The 24,934-nt window shown below is 41.6% G+C and overlaps 1 protein-coding gene and 1 long non-coding RNA gene across 4 annotated transcripts in view; one reads left to right on the top strand and one right to left on the bottom strand.

Annotated features, from left to right (window-relative positions):
• The window catches only part of LOC105465008 (follicle stimulating hormone receptor), a 189,238-nt gene extending 177,745 nt beyond the window's left edge, over window positions 1-11,493 (top strand). For all 3 annotated transcript variants that reach the window (XM_011713183.2, XM_011713185.2, XM_011713184.2), the window contains 2 exons: window positions 5,560-5,745; window positions 10,241-11,493. In XM_011713183.2, coding sequence (XP_011711485.1) covers window positions 5,560-5,745; window positions 10,241-11,474 — 1,420 coding nt within the window. In that variant the 3' untranslated portion in view covers window positions 11,475-11,493. The remainder of the gene's footprint in view (window positions 1-5,559; window positions 5,746-10,240) is intronic.
• LOC105465007 (uncharacterized) overlaps window positions 1-24,934 on the bottom strand; it is a 400,763-nt gene that overhangs the window by 278,035 nt on the left and 97,794 nt on the right. The gene's annotated exons all lie outside the window — the stretch shown is intronic.

Here is a 24,934-nt window from a genome sequence, read left to right as displayed (position 1 = left end):
AGCAGCAAAGCCATCATGTGCAAATGACAGCAGCACATATGTCTTCTAGCTGTGGTAAGAAAGAATTGAAAATAACAAGCTAGCTCCAGAACACCAAGCAATGGAAAGGCAATGAAGTTTACCAAGGAGGCTTCCCAATCTAACACCTAAACACTGGATTGCATTCAAATCAATCCATCCAGTGTATCATTCTGCTTACTCCCCAAGGCATGTCTGCCTCCTTGTTGACACTGCACAAGGTTGCTCCCTTTCTTGGTAACTTTGATATTCTCAGCCACACATACTTACCTGCTGCAGAGGCACCATTTTCCTGAGCTCACTTTAAGTCTAGATTTCTGGATTTCTCGGTCTGCCTTTCATTCATCTCCCCTTAGAATTAGCTCTTTTGTAAAATTTTTTCCAGCCTCTCATTTTTAGTACAATGGTGAGTCATGTCTGCTTTTGAGACAACTACTTACTGAATAGATTTCGTGAGCCCAAATCCATGCCAGAAATGATACAGAAGACAAAAGTCCCTTAATAATATCTGCTCTCAGGGCACTTGAAATCTGGCTGAGGAGACAAGCAAATATAAATGAAAAGACAATCATAGGAAACAATAGAAGACAAAACACAAGGTGCAAGATTCTGCAATTTGTGGAAGTCAGAGAATATCACAGTTGGCTGGGGTGATCTATTTCCTTTCCTAATCCTTCTCCAGTGTCACTCCCCAGTACATCTTCAAACAAAGCAATAAGTTTCTGGGTACTTACTACATGAAAGGCACTGCTGAGAATGCTACAGACTTCTACCTTCAAGGAGAGATAAAATACAAATAGTGCATAAAGCAAAAGATAGTCAGTGGTAAGAGAGGCAAAAAGTATACAGACTATATCCTATTGCACTCTTACTAGTTTTCAAGGAAAAATTATCTCTTCAACTGTTAAACATTATGGAGACCTCAATGGGGTTTGTTTTGGTTCTCTATTGCCTCATTAAAATTTAATGGCTTAAAACAACCATTCCATTTTGATCACAATTTTGTGTGTCAGACATTTGGATGGCGGGCCCTGATCCATGCAATGTCAGCTCGGGTGGCTGACTGGGGCCAGGGTGGGGGCCGGGAGGGGGGTCCACTTCCAAGTTGTCCCCATCACTTATGTGCCTCACACATCTGTGTTTATTGGGTGTGTTTGTGTGTGTGTGTGTCTGTGTTGTGTCTTCTCTAACTCTGTCCATATGGTTTCTCATTCTCCAGGACCTCTCTGCATGGTTTAGGCTTTTACCAATATGGCAGCCTTAGGGTATTCAGAGATTTTTCATGGCAGCTGAAGACTCTGTAAGACCAATGAGAAGATGTCAGTGCTCTTAAAGACTAGATCTATAATGAATAGCAACATTTCTATCATATTCTTTTATCCAAAGACATCACAGTTCTGCCCAGATTCAAGGGGAGAACAAACAGACCCTCGATGGAAAAGTGTCAAAGAATTTGCAGTCATCTTTAATCTACCACAGAGTACATGAGATAACAGAATGATATTCTATGGAGTATAAAAATTTGTTTCTCTTTACAATCTTCAATTAATCCAATTTTTATGCTGTAAACCTAAGAGGGAGGCATAATTAAGAAAAATAATCTGCTTTGTATTGCTTATTTTGAAAAATGTGAAAAATGTTCAGGAGAGGCAATGATGGCCTTGGTCTAAATTGTTCCTAAAGGACTTCTAAAATGTTTTTTTTATCATGTTTCTTGGAGTGAGTCCTGCCTGAATTGTTACAGACAAAACAGGGAGTTGAGTCTCAGCCTTTGTTCTTTCCACATTTGAGAAAAAAAGAGGAACCCAAATGCCAGATAAGAACTTGGTCACAGAAAACAGGGCAAGTGTCATTAACAGAACTGGCTAGAAGAGGGGTTGCCAAAAGAGAGGAACAAGATCTCCTGCAGCCAATAAAAAAGTTGGAAATCTCAAACAAAAGGAAGTATAAATGGAGAGAAGGCAGAGACAGCAGCAGACAGCAAAGATTCATCACAGACACAAGGGTTCATGGACCAGACTCTGATCTCCAGGGACCCCAAATCTGAAGAATCATAATAGGGAGGGAGCTAGACAAGATGCCCTGGACCACCAGAATGTTTACCTTGTGGTGATAGCAATGAGTGTTGTGAGAAGTAATTAGATTCCAGATGTATGTGGTATATAAAGTCAAGAAGTGTTTCTGAGAATTTTGATGTAGGGTATGAGAGAAAGAAAGGAGTCAAGGTAGGCATCAAAGTTTTTGCATGAACAACTGGAAAGGTGGAACAGATTTTCAGAAAAGATCAGGAAGGCCATTTTTATTATCCAAAGTCTGACCTGCCTATTAGACAACTAAGTGAAGATAAGGAGGCAAGTAAATATGAGTCTGGATTTCAAGAAAAAGAAGCAACCTAGAAATACAAATTTTAGCACCATCAGCATATAAGTTGTATTTATGTCATAAGACTGGATGAGCTCACCTGCAGAATAAGTGAAGATGGAGAAAAGAAGTCTGGGCACTGAGTTCATGGGCACTCCTCAAGTTGGAGGTCACGGAGGAACCAGCAAATAAGAAGAAACTTCCAAGGAGTTAGGAGACAAGTATTACTAGATATACAGAAAATTGCCAGGAAGGTATAAAATTTCTAGATTTGTATGAGCCTTAAGAAGTCATCAAACATACATAGAGCAAAAATTGACAAAACTAGAAGTATAGGAATCCAAAATCATAGTTGGAGATTTTAATATAATTTTCTCAGTAGTGACAGAACAAAGCAAAAAAATCATTAAGTATATAGGAGATTTGATCTCATTAACAGCTAACAAAGAGGGGACTATGTGTAAAATACACACACATACAAACACACACACACGTAACATAAAGGTAATTGTTCTGAAAATGTAAATCTTCCTGAATATCAAACAGGGGATCAGCAGTCCAGAGACTGGCAATAGTAACCACTACTAACTCTAGGACTTGAGGAACAAATGAGGAAGTCATCTTACTGATGTCCAGAAACTGGGGCAACTAGCAGAAGCTGGATCCTCCAAGGATCTGTTCAACGAGAGCTGGAGTCACGGAGAAGACTCCGTTGCTGCCTGAGACAGAGGAGGGATGAGATATGCTCTTTTACCTACCCTCCAATCTCCTGCTAGTGCCATTTGCTAAACCCAATTGAAAGCTGATTGGTAAGGTGGTACCTGGGAAATGGAACTGCAGGGATCATCCCTCCTAAGAAGAGCATAGAGAAGGGCATGACATGGATGTGAGAGACAACAGGCAAATGATCAACGCACTGTATACAATGACTTGTTCTTCATCCTAAGAGCAATGGGGAATCATTAAAGGGTAATCTCATAGGCATTTTTTACATCTGCAGTACTAAGATTGCAATAGATGGTCATAAGGACAGTTATGAGACCAATGCATTTGTCTAGGCAGAGATTGTGGTGACTTAGACCAAAGTAACAGAAGAAGAGGGAAGTAGGCTGATTTGAAACACGTTTAAAAGTGAGGCTTGAGAGAACAAGACACCGATGTCAATGAGAGAGTCAAGGATGGCACCCAGGTTTCCATTATGAAAAACAGGGGAAATTGGAAGGGTCATTTGCTGAGATGGAGAAAACAAGGAAGAACATATTTACAAGAAATATGGTAAGTTCAGTTTTGATGCAAGTCATCAAAATGGTGGAGTTCAAAAAACAACTGATTATCTGGACCTGGAGTTCAGGAGTAGGATCTGAATAGGGATACACATTTTGGAAGCCATCAGCACATGCCTGGTATGTGAAACTAAGGGAATGAAAGAGATCACCTGAAAAGATTGGGTATAGTCAGAAGGGGTCTAGGTATAGAGAAATGCCAAAATTTAAAGAACAGATAAAAGAGAAGTAAAACAGAAAAAAAAAAAAACAAAAAAAACAAACAAAAAAACATCAGAAAGAAGTCAACGGAGATGTCAGAGGAAAATATGTTGAGTAGAATATAATGCCAAGAAAGAGAGTATCTCAGAAAGAAGGAGCATTCTACCTGTGAAATGTAACTACAAAATAAAGGAGATCAGAACTAAGATATGGCCTTAGTGAATATTATTTCCCCAGAGGCTAAAGAGAAACTCAATTGAATTGTGAGATGAGGAAATAGTGACATCAAGTATAAACAACTAGTATAAATGTGCTTGGGAAATGGAAGTGACAAATAAGGCAGTAGTTAGGGATGGGTTTCACTGGACAATAGGAAGGCATTATAAATTTTTGAGCAAGATAATTATACAATGAAAACAAGACTTTGAAAATGTAATTTTCACCAGATTGTGAGAGCATATGGGGTAGCAAATATATATTCACACCCCCAAGTTTCATTACTCTGAGTGTCTACTGCTTTGATTTACAGGGAATGCCAACATTAAAGATTCTTCTTCCTCAAGTATATACAAGGGTCCCCAAGGGTGCTGAAATGAACTCATCCTGGTCATCACTTGTTACCACCCCCATCAGAAGCACCCACTCATGGCCAAGCTGTTGGCCCCAACAGGTCCAAGCTGGTGCCATTTAAATCTCCTTGTTCTCACCAGCCAGTCTTGGTTTTGAAGTTTGCAACTACCAGTGGTGCTGCCAGAAAAGCACCCACATCACTGGTGCTGCTGCCAGGAAGGATGGAACTTGCAGCCCATCAGGGGCAGAGACCTGGTTAAACTGGTCATTTGTGCTGAGGTCTACTGGACAGAGACTTTCCTACCAAACAAGAATAACTGTCTCTCTCTCTTTCTGTCTGTGTTATATTTATGAAGAATAGTTGCCAGCCATTAAGTGTTTCTGTTGGTCAGGACATTCTTTATGTACTTTAACTCATCTAATTTTCACAACAACCCTCTGAAGTAGACAGGATTTTTGTCTTCCCATTTTACAGCTGAGGAAACTGAAACATGGAGAAGTGACATACTTGACCAAGGTCATAAATCTAACAGGCAGAGGGGCAAGGTAGATGTGCAGGCAGGTCTGCTGTAGATGCCAAGTTCGTAACCACCACTCTGCACTGCCACTTGGACTTTGTGCCAACACTGCCCCTACTGCCTGCCAGACTCTTCTTCCTCTTGTAGTATATTTCCTTCTTGTCCTTTTTCCTGAAATTTGGCCACAGATTCTACTCTAGCTCATCAGAAATATTTTTATAGCTAGTTTTATGGTACAGACAAACGGTCTCAATCCCTTAGTCCCATGCAAATTAGCAGGTACAAATAGACTGTAGAAGGGAAGGTGGCTAATTCTACTCACCAGCAACACTTACATCCCAAATTAGCCAGGATGTAAGTATATCCAGGAATCAGAATGGCCTATTATCTAACTCCTCCTACCAGGAACAGAAGGACCAGGACTCCTACAGAACCAAATGTCCCATTAGCCAAGTATTGATCTGGCCAAGGTGTGCTGGAGGAACTGGAGTCTCTCTCCTCATCCACGTAAGAATATCACTAGAGTGTCTGCTATTTTGCCTGCTAACCAAGAGCAAAAAATTTCAGGTCCATAGTAATCCTATTATATTTACCTTTTCTCTTTATAGAGATATTTCAAGAACAAGGATCCACTCCCTGCCTAGCTATGGCTTAGAAAATCTTAAGAAGCTGAGGGCCAGGTCGACTTACAACTTAAAAAAGCTTCCTAGTCTGGAAAAGCTTGTTGCCCTCATGGAAGCCAGCCTCACCTATCCCAGCCATTGCTGTGCCTTTGCAAACTGGAGACGGCAAATGTGAGTCTATCCTTTGAGCCCTGCTCAGGGATTTCCCCAATGTTGAACTTAGTCCATAATTTCTACATATCTGCGACATGAAGAGAATCTACTTGCAGAGAGTTCCCTGTCTCAAGCCCTTTGGCACATTTTGGGTCAAAAATTCAGTTTTGTGGAGAGTGAGGAATGGTTGCACTCTTTCATTTCTTTGAAAATGGGCTCACAGGACAGGGCTACCCATGGGGCAGAATATATACCAAGTACTAAATGAGAAAACATGAAAAATACTAAGCATAGTGCCTGACTCAGAGTTGATGCATAATATCTGTTCCCTCTTACCCTTGTACCTTTATAGATTTAATCTTTCAAGTCCCAAACTCTGCACTTCATAAATGCCCCATCCATGTCATGTTTGGCAGGGAGATGCATAAATGCCATGCCAGAGACTGATGTACACATCTGCAGCACATCCCAATCACTCTAAGCCTCTCTAATCCACCTTGGAATCTTACTTCCTCACAGGGAGGAGAAAGATTAAGACATCTCATTACTTTGGCTTTCAAAGAAAGCCAGGTTCAAGGAAGCCCAGACTTAAAGAGGATGATCTAAACAGAGACAAGTCCTAGTACCTAACTGGTTAAAAAACTGAGGTAATCATAGAAAGGATCTGGAGAGAGTAAACAGAAAGTCGCCTTGGAGATTGTATGCATGCCCCAGACATTTAAACGATGCATTGGAGGTAAGAATTTACTTAGTATGAAAGTTCTAAAAGCTCTCACTCTCCTCTGAGCTCACCTACATAAGCCACACCATGTAGTTGCACTCAAAATGTTTTCCAAGTAGCTGGGAGTCTCTCCTCAGACCCTTCTGAAGGATTTGTAGAAAAATAGCTGTTTTTCAGAATCTGCATGCATCACTGGGATATTATCCAGAATGGGCACACTTCATAGATGAGCTCAAGAGCCAGGAAATTTCTCCCTGACAACCAGAATTCTTAAGGTCCTGGGCTGAAGCAGTGGCTTGCCTCTTTTATATTCCACGTAAGAATTATTCTATCCAGAGTGAGAAAGATACCAATTTTGCACCAAGTCCCTGGAACTGAATACCCCGAAGGAGAAATAAAGAACATTAAGATTGGCCAGGCGAGGTGGCTCACACCCGTAATCCCAGCACTTTGGGAGGCCAAGGCGGAACAACTCCTTGAGCCCAGGAGTTTGAGACCAACCTGGGTAATGTGGTGGGACCTCGTCTCTACAAAAAAATGAAGAAAATTAGCCATGTGTGGTGGCACATGCCTGTAGGCTTAGCTACTCGAGAGGCTGAAGTAGGAGGATTGCTTGAGCCCAGGTGGTTGAGGCTGCAGTGAGCCATCATCGTGCCACTGTACTCCAGCCTGGGCAGCAGAGTGAGACCCTGTCTTTAAAAAAAAGAAGAAAATGTTAAGATCACTGTGAGAGCAGCTTGCAGTGTGCTATTTGGCCCAGTTCCAACATACCCCAATAATTTGTTATCTCATCGTATTACTCAGACTCCTCTAGACATAGCCTCAAGGCTCTCCCAATTGGCATCTCCACATCTGCCTTATATTGTCCCAGGACATGAGGTCTTCTCTGATCCCTCCAGACCACTCTGCTCTCATCCCTCTAGGTTGCTGCTGTAACTCACCATCCAGGCCTGTTGGGGTACAGCAAGGAGGGGAATGTGGTTCTTCCACAATGTGCCAAAATGGAGTAACAAAAATTGTGATAGATGGTTTTCGTTTTTTATTTTTAGCAATGGGTATTTGATTTTTGTATTCATCAAATTCACACACACAAACACCACAAAATAATTATGTTATTCAGAAGATAATTTCAGATTTATTCCTTTGATAGTATCATTTCATTGTATATCACAGTAGGTGTGGTTTAGTAGTGGGATTCAAGTTTTAACTTGTATGATGAAATTATTCTGATCCTCATTTGGAAATAATGCCCAGAGTATAAACATGAGGCCCCTGTGACTAAAACTTTGGCCAGTGGTCCTCCTGGACTCTTCCTGGGCTCTTCCCAAAAGTTCCTATCAACTACACTCTTCATTTGTCATTGAACCAGATATTTCCTTGTCATAATTCTGTATTCAGTTTGCATTACTTTATTCTCATTTTATTCTTCAATTTTTATTGTATTTAACAATACAAGTTGTTTCTTCACAACACAATGCTGTGAAGGCCATTTCTTCACGATTCAATATTAAATTGACATGCTGTGGCATATGCTTCTAAGTACCCACACAGGGCCTATACCTCCACAAGAATTCCATAAATAACCACCATTTGTCTTCATACTGCTGACATTTGCTGAGTATTCACTGCCAAGCACTGTAATACTTTGTATCTTTATCTCATTTAATTCCCACAAAGGTAACATGATTATTATTCGTTTCTCACAGAGACAGAAACTGAGGCTCAGAGATACTAAATAACCTGACCTACACTCACCAAACAAATCCAGATCTGCTCTGCCTGCCTCCAAAGCTCAGGCTCTGGGACACTGCTACACCACCCGCAAGCATCTGTTCACTGACTGATCAGAGTCCAAGAGTGCCACTTTTTAAACTGGCCCTAAACTGAATTTCCAAATCCTTATGATAGTTAGGATTTTCCAAAGTACTGTGGAGGCAAGGTTTGATGTCCCTCGGTTTCCACTTTTGTTTCTGTTCTTATCTCAGAGACATAAGTTATTTACTTTTCTCCTTACTTCATGTCAGTGGGTCACTTATGTTTCAGAAAAGGGAAGCACAATATTTAAAATATGTGGACAGCAGCAACAACAATAAGAATCTTCACAGACGCCAACCATAAGTCCCAGGAAGTGAAGCCTGTTTCTAGAGAGTTAAGTAAGATCTCAATCCAATGAACCACACTGCAGTCAGCAAGTACCAGGTTACTTACTTTCTCTTCCTGGAATCAGGCTGCAGCTAGTTCATAACAGGGCTTAAGAGTTGGGAATTAGACTAAGGACCACAAGATAACCCTCTTATGCCCTCTACGCCCATTATGGAGCTTGCCTCACCTTCCTTGGAAGACCACTGACTAAATCAAAACATTTTCTGGGCTCTGTTTCCATTGACTTTCAATTCTGTATATGTTCATCATTGAGCCTTAAACAAACAAAAAGAATCCCTTAGGCCAAGGGAAAATGACTTCCTGGCAATTCAATTCACTTCCCAGGGGTGAGAGAAGAGAGGATGGGGAGAGATGGGGAAAAGTTCAGTCCATGTATAATAGGTTGGAACACCTGGTGAGACTCATCCTTTAGCATCAAATGGAGTCTTTACCTCCTCCACTCCCCTAGCCACTTCTTTCCTCCTTATGAGGGTTTTAATATTCACTTCCCCGCTTATATCTGAGGTTATGTCAAGGTTTAATAAAAATACAGTCAACTTAATATAGATGTGAACTTGCCCCTTGGGGAAGGAGGGAAAGGTATGCCTGTGTATGTGTGATTTTTTTTTTCATCCAAAAATGTCCCAATGTAAGGGTTATTCCCATTCCATAAGCCTTTACTTCCAAACTGAAATATTACCTTCCATGTCTCTATATCCAGAGTATTGATAGACTACTCTGGGGTAGAATATTTATAGGTATACTCATGGATTGAATATTTATCACCTGGATTTCATTCAAATCCCTCTGTAAGTACCTCTATCCTGTTCACAAGGCCCCTTGTACATTTGTGTTTAAAGGGAAAACCAAGACAGCAAAGTGAGCCCAAGGAGACCTAGGCTGCCCCGAGGATGAGTTACATTCTTAGAATAAATTAGGTCCTTTTGCAACTTGCACTTGCTCTTTGGGGCACTCACTAGGAAACTAATATGAGACAGCCAGGCTTACCTTGCAGACAAACACATGTCTGAGGTCTATTGTGGCCCCCAGAAAGTGAGATAATAAAAAACAGGAAAGACCCTGGTAGCATTGCAGGCAAATTAGCTGGCCTCCTAATAGCCTGAGAACCAAAGAGCCAGGGAACAGGGGCTGGCTGGGAACTAACTAGATTTTGATCCCCTAATTTATGTAGATAAGAGAAGCAAATAAGTTCTCATTTGAGTGAGAGAACAGTCTGGATCTTCCAGTGATTTGAGTGTAGAAGAATAGGAATATCTCCTACTCAGGCATATTAAGAGATAGCTGGATCAAGATGAGAGAAGGAAAAGGGTAGAGTTGATACCAGGTCTGTAAATTATTTTCACTTAACAGCAAGGCTTAGTCTCAGGCGCCTTCCTCCCCACATTCAGGTTGTGGCAAGATGGTTTCCCCAGTGGGCCATCCAACTCTAGTAATATATATACAAGTTGTTATATTCATTTACAGTAAGCAGCATTAACCCTTGAGCTTAGCCTCAAGGGCAGATACGATGTGAGAAGAAACAAAAAATCTCGGGAAGAAACCCATCATTTCTACCCTGCACAAAGACAGTGATGTATTTGCTATTCTGGATCTGAGATGTTGATTCTATTTCTTTTTGTATTTTTCTAGTTCTGAGCTTCATCCAATTTGCAACAAATCTATTTTAAGGCAAGAAGTTGATTATATGACTCAGGCTAGGGGTCGGAGAGCCTCTCTGGCAGAAGACAATGAGCCCGGTTACAGCAGAGGATTTGACATGATGTACAGTGAGTTTGACTATGACTTATGCAATGAAGTGGCTGACGTGACCTGTTCCCCTAAGCCAGATGCATTCAACCCATGTGAAGATATCATGGGGTACAACATCCTCAGAGTCCTGATATGGTTTATCAGCATCCTGGCCATCACTGGGAACATCATAGTGCTGGTGATCCTAACTACCAGCCAATATAAACTCACGGTCCCCAGGTTCCTTATGTGCAACCTGGCCTTTGCTGATCTCTGCATTGGAATCTACCTGCTGCTCATTGCATCAGTTGATATCCACACCAAAAGCCAGTATCACAACTATGCCATTGACTGGCAAACTGGGGCAGGCTGTGATGCTGCTGGCTTTTTCACTGTGTTTGCCAGTGAGCTGTCAGTCTACACTCTGACAGCTATCACCTTGGAAAGATGGCATACCATCACCCATGCCATGCAGCTGGACTGCAAGGTGCAGCTCCGCCATGCTGCCAGTGTCATGGTGATGGGCTGGATTTTTGCTTTTGCAGCTGCTCTCTTTCCCATCTTTGGCATCAGCAGCTACATGAAGGTGAGCATCTGCCTGCCCATGGATATTGACAGCCCTTTGTCACAGTTGTATGTCATGTCCCTCCTTGTGCTCAATGTCCTGGCTTTTGTGGTCATCTGTGGCTGCTATACCCACATCTACCTCACAGTGCGGAACCCCAACATCGTGTCCTCCTCTAGTGACACCAGGATCGCCAAGCGCATGGCCATGCTCATCTTCACTGACTTCCTCTGCATGGCACCCATTTCTTTCTTTGCCATTTCTGCCTCCCTCAAGGTGCCCCTCATCACTGTGTCCAAAGCGAAGATCCTGCTGGTCCTCTTTTACCCCATCAACTCCTGTGCCAACCCCTTCCTCTATGCCATCTTTACCAAAAACTTTCGCAGAGATTTCTTCATTCTGCTGAGCAAGTTTGGCTGCTATGAAATGCAAGCCCAAATTTATAGGACAGAAACCTCATCCACTGCCCACAACTCCCATCCAAGGAATGGCCACTGCTCTTCAGCTCACAGAGTCACCAATGGTTCCAGTTACATACTTGTCCCTCTAAGTCATTTAGCCCAAAAGTAAAACACAATGTGAAAATGTATCTGAGTGTTGAATGATAATTCAGCCTTGCCTTTGAAGGGTATGCCACAGATAGCTGACAGTGCTTCTACATATCTCATCTAATTTAAGCTTCCTGGCATACCTTTAAGGTAAATTGGTCAGGAACTATTAATTCCATGTGATACATTGGGAAGCTGAATTATTAGTAACAACAACAATTAAAGAATACAATACTATATTACATGTTTTATCCTTATATATGTTGTTTTTGAACATTATGTACAAAGTGCTTTTGTTCAGATTATCTCAACTGATCCCTGTTAAATAAGCAGGACAGGGATTATTCTTGGAGTTTTACAAATGAGGAAACTAAGACTCAGAGTTAAGTGACTTGTTCAAAATTGTTTGGTTTGTCAGAGGCAGAGCCAGGATTAGGTATTCCAACTCCCAGAGAATTTCCAAGAGAAGCACCATGGTATTCATTCATTCATTCATTCAACAAATATTTACTGAACACCCATTTGAAGCCTTTGTTATGCATCAGTGTGGACAGGCTAAAATACATTTCCCAGAATTCCCTTCCTCATGTGTTTCCAATTAGAGTGGGCCATAGTGAAGACTCTAGGAAAACAGGAGGGCAGAGGAAAACGGCAGCCATTTTGTAGCTCAGCACACTGTTGCTGATGCTGACTCAGCTTACTGCTGTAAAGCAGCGGCTGGGTCTCCAACTGCTCCACCTTTCCCTGGATCCTCCTTCAGGTTCTCAGACTCATCCTGGGCCAGGTATATTTGTTAAGCTCCATGAAAAAGGGTCCAACCTCTGCAGGGCACTTTCATCACCAAGGTCAGAGGCAACAAGAAAGTAAGCAGGGCTCAGGGTGTGCTTGTGGAATTCTACCTGTGCTGCTGCTTCCAGCATGCTGTGATCTTCCCTTTATGATCGCCCACCCTGAGGACTTCTAGCTCTGGCATCAGCTGTGGAGACATCCTTACAAAGACAGGTTAACCAGCTCCCCACAACTGTGTAAGCCTGTAACAAATATTTACCACCTATATGTATTTACATGCATGCAAATATATCACTGGTTCTGCTTCTCCGCTTGAACCCTAACACCTATTATATGACGTGCATATGGATTGTAATGTTAAGAACACAGCAGTTTGGAATCAGACAGCACTGAGGTTTTCTTAGGACTCCACAATAAGCCAGGACCTGACCTCACTAGGCTCAGCTGCCATTTCTGTAACCTAGAGCTGGTTATATAGCTAACTTTTGAGCTTATTGTAAGAAGTAGATAAGAAAATGGTTGTGAAGTGCCTAGTGCCGTAACTGGTGTGGTAAATGTTGGTTCACTTCTCTCCTCCCAGACCTGTGCCTGGTCTAGTGCCTTCTCCTGAACCTCAGTCTAGAACTCATTCCATTATAGCATATTGCTCTTGATAAATAACCATACTACCCACATCTATTTTATAAATGACCCCATCTGGATATTTTCGGTCATAAATACCAACTATAAATTCCACCAAGCTCTGAGCCTTGGCTAGCACACAAAGCTCTGAGTCTGCTCTTTCAATGTCAGAAGCCAGTCCTTCCTCCTCTTACCGTTTGGCAACCTTTTTAAAAGCTGATCCCAAAAGCATTAATGAGGAAGTTCTTACAGAGCCAGAAGAAAAAGCAATCGTCTCCTCCCATCTGACCTGGCACCATATTGATATACTGTGAGCATCAAGTGCAAAATAAAATAATTGTCCTTGTAAATAATCTAGAGTTTTACTGTCTGGCACAGTGGCTGCTAGCCACGTGTGGCTATTAGGCACTTGGACCGTGGCTAGCCTGAATTTAGATGTGCTGTAAGTGTAAAATACACATGGGATTCCAAATACTTCATATGAAAAATTGTAAAATAGCTCAGTAACTATTTTATTGATTACATATTAGGACAATATTGTTTTTGAGGTATCAGGACAAATACATTTACAAATTAGTTTCACTTATTTATTTTTACATTTTTTAATGTAGCTACAAGAAAATTTTTAATTACATACGTGGCTTGCATTTATGGTTTGCAGTATTTTTCAATTGGAGGGCACTGATCTAGAACTATACAAAAATAAAGGGCTTTCAGCTAGCGTTTTCTCCCCATCCCCCACACACTCATTTGCTGCACTGCTGGGCTGTCCCAGCTCCATCTGCAGTCATTCATCTTCCTTATTTTTGACCAGAGGCAATGTATTTCTGAATTTGGACTCAAAAGCAAGTTGCAGCTAAATTAAAAATACGATAGAGTATTAATTATTCTACAACATAGCTGCTGATGACACATCGGTTTAAGAAATCACGGGTCTCAGAGGCAAGAATGTGTTCAGAGACAAATATACAGCAAGAGACACTCAGAAGACATTTTTTCCATCACTATAATACTTCCTGGTAAGAGATGAGACTTTTCTCAAATGAGCAAACATATTTATGGGTAGCTAAATTCAGTGCTTCTAAATCCTTTAGACAAATCTGAAGAGAAAGAAAAACATCCTACACTTTCTGTATTAAAATAAAAGCTATTGAAATCCAGTACATCAATCACTCTTCCCCCTAAAGGTGTTTATACAGGTAACACCCTTAAAGTTGTACCTCCTGGAGTGGCAATTCAGTCCCATAGTGGTGACCCAGAGGGAAAACACACACACACGGCCACGCAAGAAGTTTCAGATTAATACAAGTTAGTTTTTTCTATTTTTTAAGTTTGTATTGCAAATCTCAAAAACCATGAAGAGTACAATAGCTCCCAGAGATTCCTTAAAGTACTCATATCTCCATGTGTAATACTGAAAATATCAATAACAAGTACTGATCTCTCAGGATGGATATTGGCTGTGAACATTTCATTTGGCCATCCTGGTACAAAATGAAATCTTTGCCTCCTATCCCTGACCACACACTGGATCTGCTCCCATATCTATTTCCTCAAATTTTCACCCATCATAAATTCCTTCAGCCCCATCCTGGAAAGCCTCTCATTTTGTCTTCCGTTCTCCCCGCACTTTCCTCCATATACTCCTTTGACTAAATCCCAAGAAAATCTGACAGGGTAGGATCCTCCTTGGCAGGGTTGGAGCAAGGCAACTGAATGGGTAAGTCCAGAGTGAATGGGACAGAGTGAAGAGACGAACTGGGTACACAAGCTGATCAACAGTTTTTATCTTGTCGCATACAGATGAAGTAGTTTTGGTGAAGGGGATGGAATGGGGGGCACTGGAGAGTAGTATTTCACTACACGGCTTCATGTGCTGATCATGGGGAACCCTTCATACCTTGTTTCTGGAAGAGTAAACGGAGGGAGGAAGAGAGTAAGAGGAAAAGTCCCCTGCACTTGCACCACCAAGACACCGCAACTCTTACCACAGGCAGCACTCTGCCTTATTTAGTCAGTATCACATGGCATTAGAAAAATCCGAAAAAGATCATCGAAACTAATGGCCACACCTTTAGGTTCATAAAGTATTTTATTACAAAAGTTTGTAAAGGCATAAGAGAGAATAAACTTTCAGCTATTGCATACTAAGGGACATTGAAGAAAGAAGACTAATATATAGATGTGTTGTTTAAATTATAACTGAATCCATTAAAGAGACTAAATAAATGTCCACACAAAATAAAGCTCAACTATAAGGTTATTTTCGCTGGCCCTCATCAAGGTGCTTTCAGTGGCAAGTAGGAGAACTCTTTAAAAAAAAAAAAAAGCCTAAACAATAAGGTCAGTTACATAAAATGCTCCAGGCTTGGATTGGCAGCTCGATGATCTCAAAGACCCAGGACATTTTCCATCTTTTTGCTCTGCCATCTTTGCAGTCTTCAGCCACATCTTCCCTCATGATAGTAGGTTGCTATAGCAGTTCCAGATGCCCCAAGCAGACATGACCAAATCCAGGAACAAGAGATGTCTTTTCTTCTGTGCATCTCTCTTTTCAAAGGGAATAAAATGTCTCATTAAAGGCCACAAGAATGCCTTCCTTTCTATTCATTATCTAAGATTGTTGCCCTGGTTGCAACAGAGGTCACAAAATGAGCCTCTGCCACAATCAGCCTCTATAGTGGAAGGCAAGTTCTGTCGGTCAGGAAGGTGGAAGCAGGTACTAGAAGAGGGGGATGAATGGGTAGGCAACTTCATCCTCCAACCTGAGTCAACCCAAATCCTCTCTCATGGGATGAAGCCAGTGGTATTCAAGGTCAGGATACATATGGCATCTTTACACCTCATATCTCCCGTCTTCATCCCTCTGTCACCCTCCCTCCGTTATAGCCTGCAGTGCAGCTCCTCTCCATGTAGTCTGTCCCTGATACAAACCCTAGAGACTACTTAGATCTAAAGGCAACCACTAGAGTCATACATTGTCCATGAAATCCTATTTGGGAATAGGAGTGGAAAAGGAAAAAAAGAAAGAAAAGAGACAAGAGAAAAAAGAAGTAACAAATAAAAGAAATGCACTAGGATAGGAAGGAAGAGACATGAGGAAAAGAAAGAATGGCAAGACAAATATCAAGGGAAGGGGCAATGTGAAAGAAAGCCAGGCCCTGACCATGTCCTTTGTGCAGTTACTTGTTTAGCTTTGTCTTAAGAAAATCTTTTCAACTTGTTGCAAAGAGTTCAATTCAGAACACTGAATGAGCTCAGTCTTATATCCCAGTAGAAAAACCCAATAGACATACCATGATGGTCTAGGTTTCCCATGGCTCCACATACCATGGCCTGGGATCCCCACATCTAGTTCAAAAAGTGAGTAATGGAAAAATATTTCTGAAGATATTTAAAGCCTCCCCATGTCAGACCTCAGAAAATGTAAAGACAGCTTGATCCTCTACATGAGACAAGGTCTTCATCGTATTCTATTCTTCCCAACAGCATCAGTCACGGCCCCTGATCATTTTGTTCTGGAATATATAAGCTTCAAAAATATACTAAACCCCAAAGTTCGTAAGAGCAATTGATTTGTTATGCTCTTGCTTCCTTTCCTTTTGTTATTTTATATCACAGGATTCCTTGAATCCTGGGACATTCCTTAAACACACACAAAAGAAGAATATAAACAATTATCTTATTTGTAGTTATACTGTCCACATAATAAGAAGCAAAGGACATTTTCAGCTCTGCACTTAGAGAACTTTCAGGCAATTTCCCCTCCATTTATCATTAGCAAGGGTCATTTAAACTGCCAGGTATTAATGAGTTGCTCAAAGATGTAGTTTGGCCAGTGAATATTTAAAAGTTGTTGTTTCACAGGCAGCAAAACCTGTACCACAAGATTCCCATCTCCAAAGAATGAAGCTACCAAACAGCTTTGTGTTCCTATTCTGGAAATCAGGCAGCCTGCGGAATGTGAAGGTGAAGGACATCCAGGGCACCTAGTGAGAGTTGGCCACCCAAATAACTACCTGCCTCCTGCACCTGAACAAGTTAGAAGACATGGTGGTTCAGGAGTTGGAAGAATTATTCTTATCTGTCATTGCAAGTTGGGTTGGAGGATGAGCCTATCAAGTGTGAAAACTGTGACCAGCAGCATCCACTACCTAGGACAGTCTGGCTTAACTCTCTAATGCACAGTCATGGAATTTCAGGACTGAAGGAAACCAGTGACTTATTTATCCAAGGCCTTCACTCAAAGATGAGAAATCAGGAGAATAAAGAGAAATGACTTGTCCAAGGTAATATAATTCATAGTAATCGAGTAAGGATTGGAACTCAGCTGTAACTTCAAACCAGAGCTCTTCCTTATAATTCTCCCCTTAAAGCATGGGACTTGGCAGCACATACATCAATCATGCACATGCACACATGCGCGCACACACACACACACACAGTCCACACTTAAACAGAGCCAGCCCCTTTGAATTGAGGAGTCAGCCTAAAAATCTTCCCATTTTAAGTAATTAATACCAGGGGTGATTTTCTAAGACTTTGAAAGAGCTATGAGAATTCACCTTCTTCCACATCCATTTGTATTGATTTCTAATCTCTGAATGTGCCACTGGGAGGAAAAAAGTTGGGTGCACTGACTCCTGGTGACCACCATAGGAGGTACAGAACTCCTGGCCTTTAACTCCACTCTTGCATTTTCCTCTAATATCCATGAGGTAATGCAAATGCTCTCTGTCCAAAAGAGATTTAGGTGATTTCCTTTTCACAGAAAGCATAGGGAAGGGAAGCAAAAAGGAAAGAATAAGAGAAGTGGGTAAGGGAAGAAGAGAGGGAATGAATGAAGGAAGGGAGGGAGGGGGAAATAAAAGAAAATGTGGAAAATATCATGAAGAATAGACTGCCTCTGTGTGTGAAGTAATGGGAAACCTTCATATACCACATCCTCACAGAGACCCCTGAAAAATTCTCATCTCCATCTATTCCCCATGCAGTGTGAGCTAGTCAGCCTAGGCTTCCCGGTGCCACAAGCCAAGGCTTCTTTAGGAAATGAGCCAGGAAGCCCTCCATCCACCTTGCACTGTTGGAGCATCGACTACGGATCAGTTGGGCTGGTGTGCCAAGTCCTCCTTCCTAGGAAGTCTGGAATGTGTAAGGCAGTTTTCTGTGTATTTCAGTGAATAGTTTTAGATCAACATTCAAGAAACTTATTTGTGAGACAGAATCTAACCAAAGACATAAGGGTCAGTATTTGGAACTATACAAATATTTGGTGTTGGGGTAAATTATATCACTGGGAGCCACCTAGAGAAATCAAAAACTAACTCTGAACAAGCCCACACAACTCTATTTTCCACTTATGCGTTCCCTTATTCAACAAATATTTATTGAGTGCCTACTTTAAACCAAGCACTATTCCAGTCACTGGATACAAAGTAGTAAATAAAAATGTCTGTCCTTGGAAACTCTATAGTCTAGTAGAGGTGACCGATGACATACAAACTAAGTAAAATGCATTAGTGCTAGGCAGTCACAAGTGCTGGTGACAAAAAATAAATCAGGGAAGAGGGATATGATATGCGACATTGGGGGCCTCCCTGAGAACGTGACTTGAGTAGACCTGGAGGGAATGGAAAGTGAGACATGTGGATATTGAGGGAAGAGTGTTCCAGGCAAAGGGAACAGCAAGTGCAAAAGCCCAGGGACAGTGAACCTGGTTGGCTCCAGAAAAACAAGATCAGTGTGGCTGGAGCAGAGAAAAGGGGGTGAGGGAGAGTAGCAAGAAATAAAGACAAAAAAAATACAGGAAGCTAGATCATTTCAATTTCTCTATTTCTAAAAGGGTGGAAGCCGGCTTATTAAGAATAAAAAAAGATACCTGAAAGGTTGTAATAAGTATTAATTGAGCTTGTGTGTGTAGATTGCCTAGCCTTGTATTTAACACTAGGAGATCTTGAATTTCAGTCACTTTTCATTTCCTTTAACAGCTTGCTGTACCTCATCCTCCCCCTTTTCCACTCTCCTGGTTTCCCAGCCCTCACTCTAACTCTTTCCTGCCATCATCTCTCCACCCACCCCACAGCAAGGCTGCTCTCCTGTGGGGCTGTCACTTTCAAAAGAATATGATAAATGGTTCACACCACAGTGATAATAATCTCCTATATTGCGATGGGCTTTTTTACACATTCCAGAAGACATTGGCTTGCATTGGCTCATTAGGTCCTCAAAACATTCCTGTGAGGTAGAAAGGAGGATAGGGTTTCCTTGTTATAAAAGAAGAAATTACCATTCAAAGGTTAAGTGACCTACCTAGGTTGTGCAGCTAAACAATGGCAGAATAAGTGCAGAATTCAAATCACCAGCCTTAACATGAATAAGGGCAGCAACCTAGATCAGACACTTCTGGCAGCAAGACTAGGCCAGCAGCTGACCAGGGACTGTATTCTTACACAGCTGATGCTCACTGTCCTTGCTGAATCCTTGATGGTGTGAATTTAATCAGATGAACAAGGAAAATAGAGTCACAAAGCAAAGCCCGGTGCTCCAGTGAGCAGAGCTTTTTCTAATTCCCTGTAATACCTTTCGTCTCCTGATTCCAAGCACAGGGCACTCCCTGACTGGCATGCAGTTGAGCTCAGCAGAAGCCAGGGAGAGAGAAAAACAAGAGTCCATGAAATGTACTATGGCTCAGGAGAGCCCTAACTCATGGGCCAAACTTGACTGTGAGCCAGTGTAGTTAAGGAATTTGACAGCCCTAAGGTGTTTCCTCCAGAGGAGAATAACCTTTAATTTAAGTGTGTCTTTGTTCATCCCTAAAAGAGACCATTTGCTGGGAAAGAATAAGACCATGGCATGGCCATGGCTATTTTCTCTGCTGCAATCAGGCATTTCACATTTAGATGTCAGTTTCTAAGTGAAGAAAGTTGAGGGCAGACGTGTGGTCCCCTTCCTAGACACCATACTTTAGAGGACCCTGCTCTCTCTTGCCCTCTTCTAGCCATACCTCACCCACAGGCAAGGAATCTGGGAGACCATGAGGCCAACGGGACATGAGCACCCAAATTTGCACTGAACATGCTCTGATACTTGAGGCCACAAAATCTCCTGAGTACTCAAAGTCTGCCTTGACTCTCTCCACCCAAGGGTGCATTATGCCCTCAGTGTGCACCTCACAGGCCTAAGGATGGCTGTTTGCAGGGTGTAAATGGAACTCAGAGGTGCAGGCCGGAGTGGCATAATGCATGCTCAGTGCAACCAGGGTACACAGAGAAAAGGAACTGCACAGGGCAGGACTTCCACTTGCACCCTTGTCTGAGTCCTGCAGATGTGAGTGGTGGTCTTCATGAAGAAGTAGAGGTGAGTCAGTGTTCTTCTTCCCCCACTACTGAGAAAACCATTCAAAGCACAGCTTGCAGGCCAGTGTTGTCGCCTTCACCTGGGACACATGCACTTTGGCCATGGCTCTGCCATTCAGATCATTCCATATTTATTATTAGAACCCTTGGCACTTAACTCAGTTGCCATCTCCTTCCCCACTTCTGCACTTTCCTGACGACTTCAGCATTATCATGGATCACACAGCCTGGACCTCAGCTTCACGATACTTTGACTTACCCATTCCCAGTGCTTTACACTTTCATAGACCTGGGCAACTTGTAGCCACAATCCCAATCCTGAAATGTCCAGAAATCGCCCCATCACCTCTGAAGTCTTCACCTTCAGAAGCCAACTCCCTCCTCCCTTGCTATTCTACCAACCTCCTCAACTTTCCTCCAGGAGCAGGCCTTGCCTTTTAGGCTGCCATGCCTTTGCTCATGCCATGCACCCTGCATATGCCCTCTTTATAAAACTCAGCTCAAATATCACTTTTCATTGAAGGTCCACTGACTAAGCACTAGGAAGCAGGCACCGTGCTAGGCAGCAGGATTACAAAATTAGTAAAATGTCTTCTTTCCCCCACACAGACCAGCTCAGGAAATAGACAAGTAAACATAATTCCATCTGTGTGGTCATTTGAGCAAGTTACTATGAGAGCACAGAGGGTTTTACCAAATTCAGTTTTACCAGGCAGGGCACTGTGCCTGGTGAGAGAGAAGGATGCCCTGCCTGGAGTTTTACACATGCATTTACCTGCTTCAAAACAATATATTCATTGGAGGCAAAATGAGAATAGCCCATCTGATTTCTTCTACTGACTGGCAGGCACTCAAACAGAGGTTCATCTTAGGAAGTAAAGGAGCTAATATTAGTTCAGCTCTTATGATGTGCCTATCAAAGAGAAAGTTTCCTCAACCCGCCTAGGGTTGGCAGAGAAAGATTAATAGGAGAAAACATAAGAATTTATTTGATCAAAGTTGTACGTGTCACAGGAGCCTTCAGAAATTAAGACCCAAATATCAAGGAAAATTGTCCATTTGTATGCTCAGATTCAGTGAAGAATGGACAGCTATGTCAAATTTGATTGGACAAAAAGGGTATGGTCTAATGGTAGCAGGCAGAGGGAAGAAACCCAGCAAGCTCTGTCTGTTCACATTCTTCTTTGCCTCTCTCTGTGACAGTTCTTTCTCCTGGGTTTAGGGCAGGTCTCATTCTGGAATGAGGGTCTCGTGATCATGTATCAGACAAGATAGGTCAGAGAATTTCTTTATGGCCAGCCCCTACACAGAAAGGCAGGGGAAGGTTAGACTAATATGCCTAGGCTTTATGGCTGTCTTTAGGGAAGAGGAGTTCTAGTTTCTGTGACTCACCTTGAAAAAGAGGAATTCTAGTTTCTCTAGTCTGCCTTGGGGAAGAAAGGAGAGCAGGAGAAAGAAAGGTGGGAGAAGGCCAGAGAGACTTTGCTTCTGAAGCTCTTTCAGTTTCCTTCAGTTCAAAGCATTCATCACACCAAGACACCATACTGTGGGCTATCACGTTCTGAGCCCTAACACTTCCAATATTATGCTACGAGTTTATGCCATTTTATTCCAACAGTGTTACAAGGTGAGTATTTGTGTTATCCAATTTCACAGATGCAGAAACTGAAGTGGAAAAAATTGACTAGCATTATATGGCTGGCAAGTGATCAAACAGGATTTTCTCATTATTTCATTCACTCAGTAGTTATTGAGCTCATAGTATATGCCAGGCATTATGTCAGACTTCATGGATACAGACAGGTACACAATAAACAAGGTGGCCACTGCCCAAATGGAGCTTGCATTCTGGTGGGAAAGACAGATAATAAACAAGAAAGAAGCTATATAACAGATTGGGACACTGCTCTTAATATAAGTAAATGAAGGAGGGATGTCATCAGGAGGATCTGGGAAGGAGTGGATGCTACCTGAGACAGGGTGGTCAAGGATCTGTCTAGTTGCAAAGCACTATACTTTCCACAATCCCTTCTACCTTCCAGTGTGCCTCTGCAGTATATATGGCAACAAATTCTGGTTTCGTGTATTCTACCACTTACTCCAAGTCTAGTAAATATTTACAAAGCTTACCATTGCCTACAACTCTCAGATTATTTTCCTAAGATGCTGCAGAATCCTTACGTTTCTGAGCCTCAACAGAATGAAAAGGAGGTCTGTGCTTATATCACTTAATGACCAAAGAGGAAGGAAATTTACAATTAATGTGCACTTTGCCAACTGTGGATGAATTAGTTAGGTCACTGTGATCTACAGATTAGATGTCTGTTCAGCAGTGTCCTCTACTTGAGATTCCAAGGAGGTTGAAGCTCACTACTCCCCATCCCCTGTTCTCCTCTTTCCCTTACCTGCTTCCTCACACTGATTCAGAATCTCCTCCATGGCCCGGGGGTGGTGGCTCACGCCTGTAATCCCAGCACTTTGGGAGGCCGAGTCAGGTGGATCACCTAAGGTCAGCAGTTCAAGACCAGCCTGGACAACATGGTGAAACCCTGTCTCTACTAAAAATACAAAAATTAGCCAGCCATGGTGGCAGGTGCCTGTAATCTCAGCTACTCAGGAACCTGAGGCAGGAGAATTGCTGGAACCCAGGAGGCAGAGGTTGTAGTGAGCTGAGATCGCGCCATTGCACTCCAGCCTGGGCAACAACAGCATGACTCCATCTCAAAAAAAAAAAAAAACCAGAATCTCCTTCATATCACCTTCATATCAGTACCTTACAACACCTGAAATCCCCATCTTATCAATCAGATGCATGCTGGTGGAAAGAGCATGAAACATGTCCAAAGATATAGTTTGAACTAGTTTGAAGTCTGAACTCTACCCTTCACCTTGTTTTGGAAAGAATGTGTGAGTTGGAGTATATGAAAGCATGTCAAAAACTACCTAATCATCATGAATATGGGTGCAGCTGAAATACAAATGTTGTTGGGAACGGTCTCTAACTAATGTGATTTAATTAGCTGAGCTCCTTCCACCACACCGCTTTACCCTTAGGGAATGGGTGCACACAGGGCTTATGTGATGCAGGTAGAAGAGTCTGGGCACTGGGGAGCCAGAGTGAACTCGTGTGGAATCAGCGCTTACTGGGTAGGCAGATGGGCAGCATTAAAGCTTTGGGGACATGGGTGCTTAAGGAGAAGAAACAGTCAAAAGGAAATGAAGGAGCATTAAACAGCAACCCAGCCACGTCACATGACTCACACTCCTCTTGCGCCAGAGCCCAGTGTGAGCCCCTGTCTAACAGTCAGTCACAGAGGACCCAGCAGCCAGGCATGATTATCAACAGAAATAGCTTAGCAAAATGCAGCTATAACCCTAGAGGGCACAACTGTGACCACTTTCTGCCAACATTGTTCAAATGCAAGGACAGAGATGGTTTTCTAGAATGCAATGACTACAAGAGTTGTCCGCCTCAGACCTGCGAAGAGAAGTAAAGCCATAGGGAAATGGGGACTATAAGAGATAAGGATATAAGTCCTTGTGATGCTTTAGATAAGGAAAGAGATGTAATAACTTTAGATGTAGAAAAAATATTTTAGGAAATATATGCTAAAAATGAAATGGCAATGATTGAATGAAAACACAATAAAGACAGAAATACATCTTTTAGCTTCTGAAAGCTAGAACTATAAAACTTTTCTGTGAAACTGTCTTTACAAGTTTATAGCAAGCCAAGATTTCCTAGTCAGGACTCAAAAAGCAATAATGTATAAAAAAATTGATAAATTGGGCTTGATCAAGATTAAACATTTCTGTTCATCAAAAGACACATTAAGAAAATGAAAAGGCAGGGCAAAGCCAAAAAAAAAAAACACACTCAAGACACCTCTAACCCACGATTCATATCCAGAATACATAAAAAACTCCTGCAAATAAACAATAGAAAGATAACCCAACAAATAAGGGAGGGCAAACCCATCTACTATAGCACCCAGCAGCTCCACTTCTAGTTACTTATACAAGAGAAATTTTGAATATACATAACAAAAAGATAGGTATACAGCAGTCTTACTCATAAAAACCAAAAACTGGAAAAGCACCTAAATGTCCATCAAAAGGTGAATAGATAAATAAATTGTGGTATATTTATACTAAGGAATACTGCTCAGTCATAAAAACTGAATAAATTACCGATATACACCACATAATGACGAATCAATCTCAAAAATACTATATTAAGTGAATAAAGGCAGAACCAAAGAGTAAATACTGTATTTTTCCATAAATATAAAGTTCAAGAACAGGAAAAACTGATGCACAATGATGTAAGTCCAAAAGGGTCATCTCAGGGATAAAGGGTTGACTGAAAAGGAGAACTTTCTATAATAATGGAAATAGTCTATGTTTTGTGTGGCAGTTACACAGATGTAAACAATTATCAAACCAATCAAATGAACACTTAATATCCATGCATTTTGTTGTACGTAAATTATACCTCAACTTATTTTAAATCCACAAAAGAAATCTGTGTTCCTGTAGTAACAATTAGAAAATCCAGTAGAAAAAGGGAAAAATCCTCACAATAGCAATAACTATAAGAGTACATACAATAACATAAGAGTACATAGAATAAGGACAAGACTCTCACAAGAAAATGTAAAACTTATTGAGAGAAGACGTAAATAAATGAGGAGATAAATTATTTTCATCAATGTGA

The sequence above is a fragment of the Macaca nemestrina genome, chromosome 13 (assembly GCF_043159975.1).
Source record: "Macaca nemestrina isolate mMacNem1 chromosome 13, mMacNem.hap1, whole genome shotgun sequence".
NCBI classification, from domain to species: Eukaryota; Metazoa; Chordata; class Mammalia; order Primates; family Cercopithecidae; genus Macaca; species Macaca nemestrina.
Note: the sequence above shows the minus strand (reverse complement) of the source record. Positions and strands in the feature narration are given on the sequence as shown.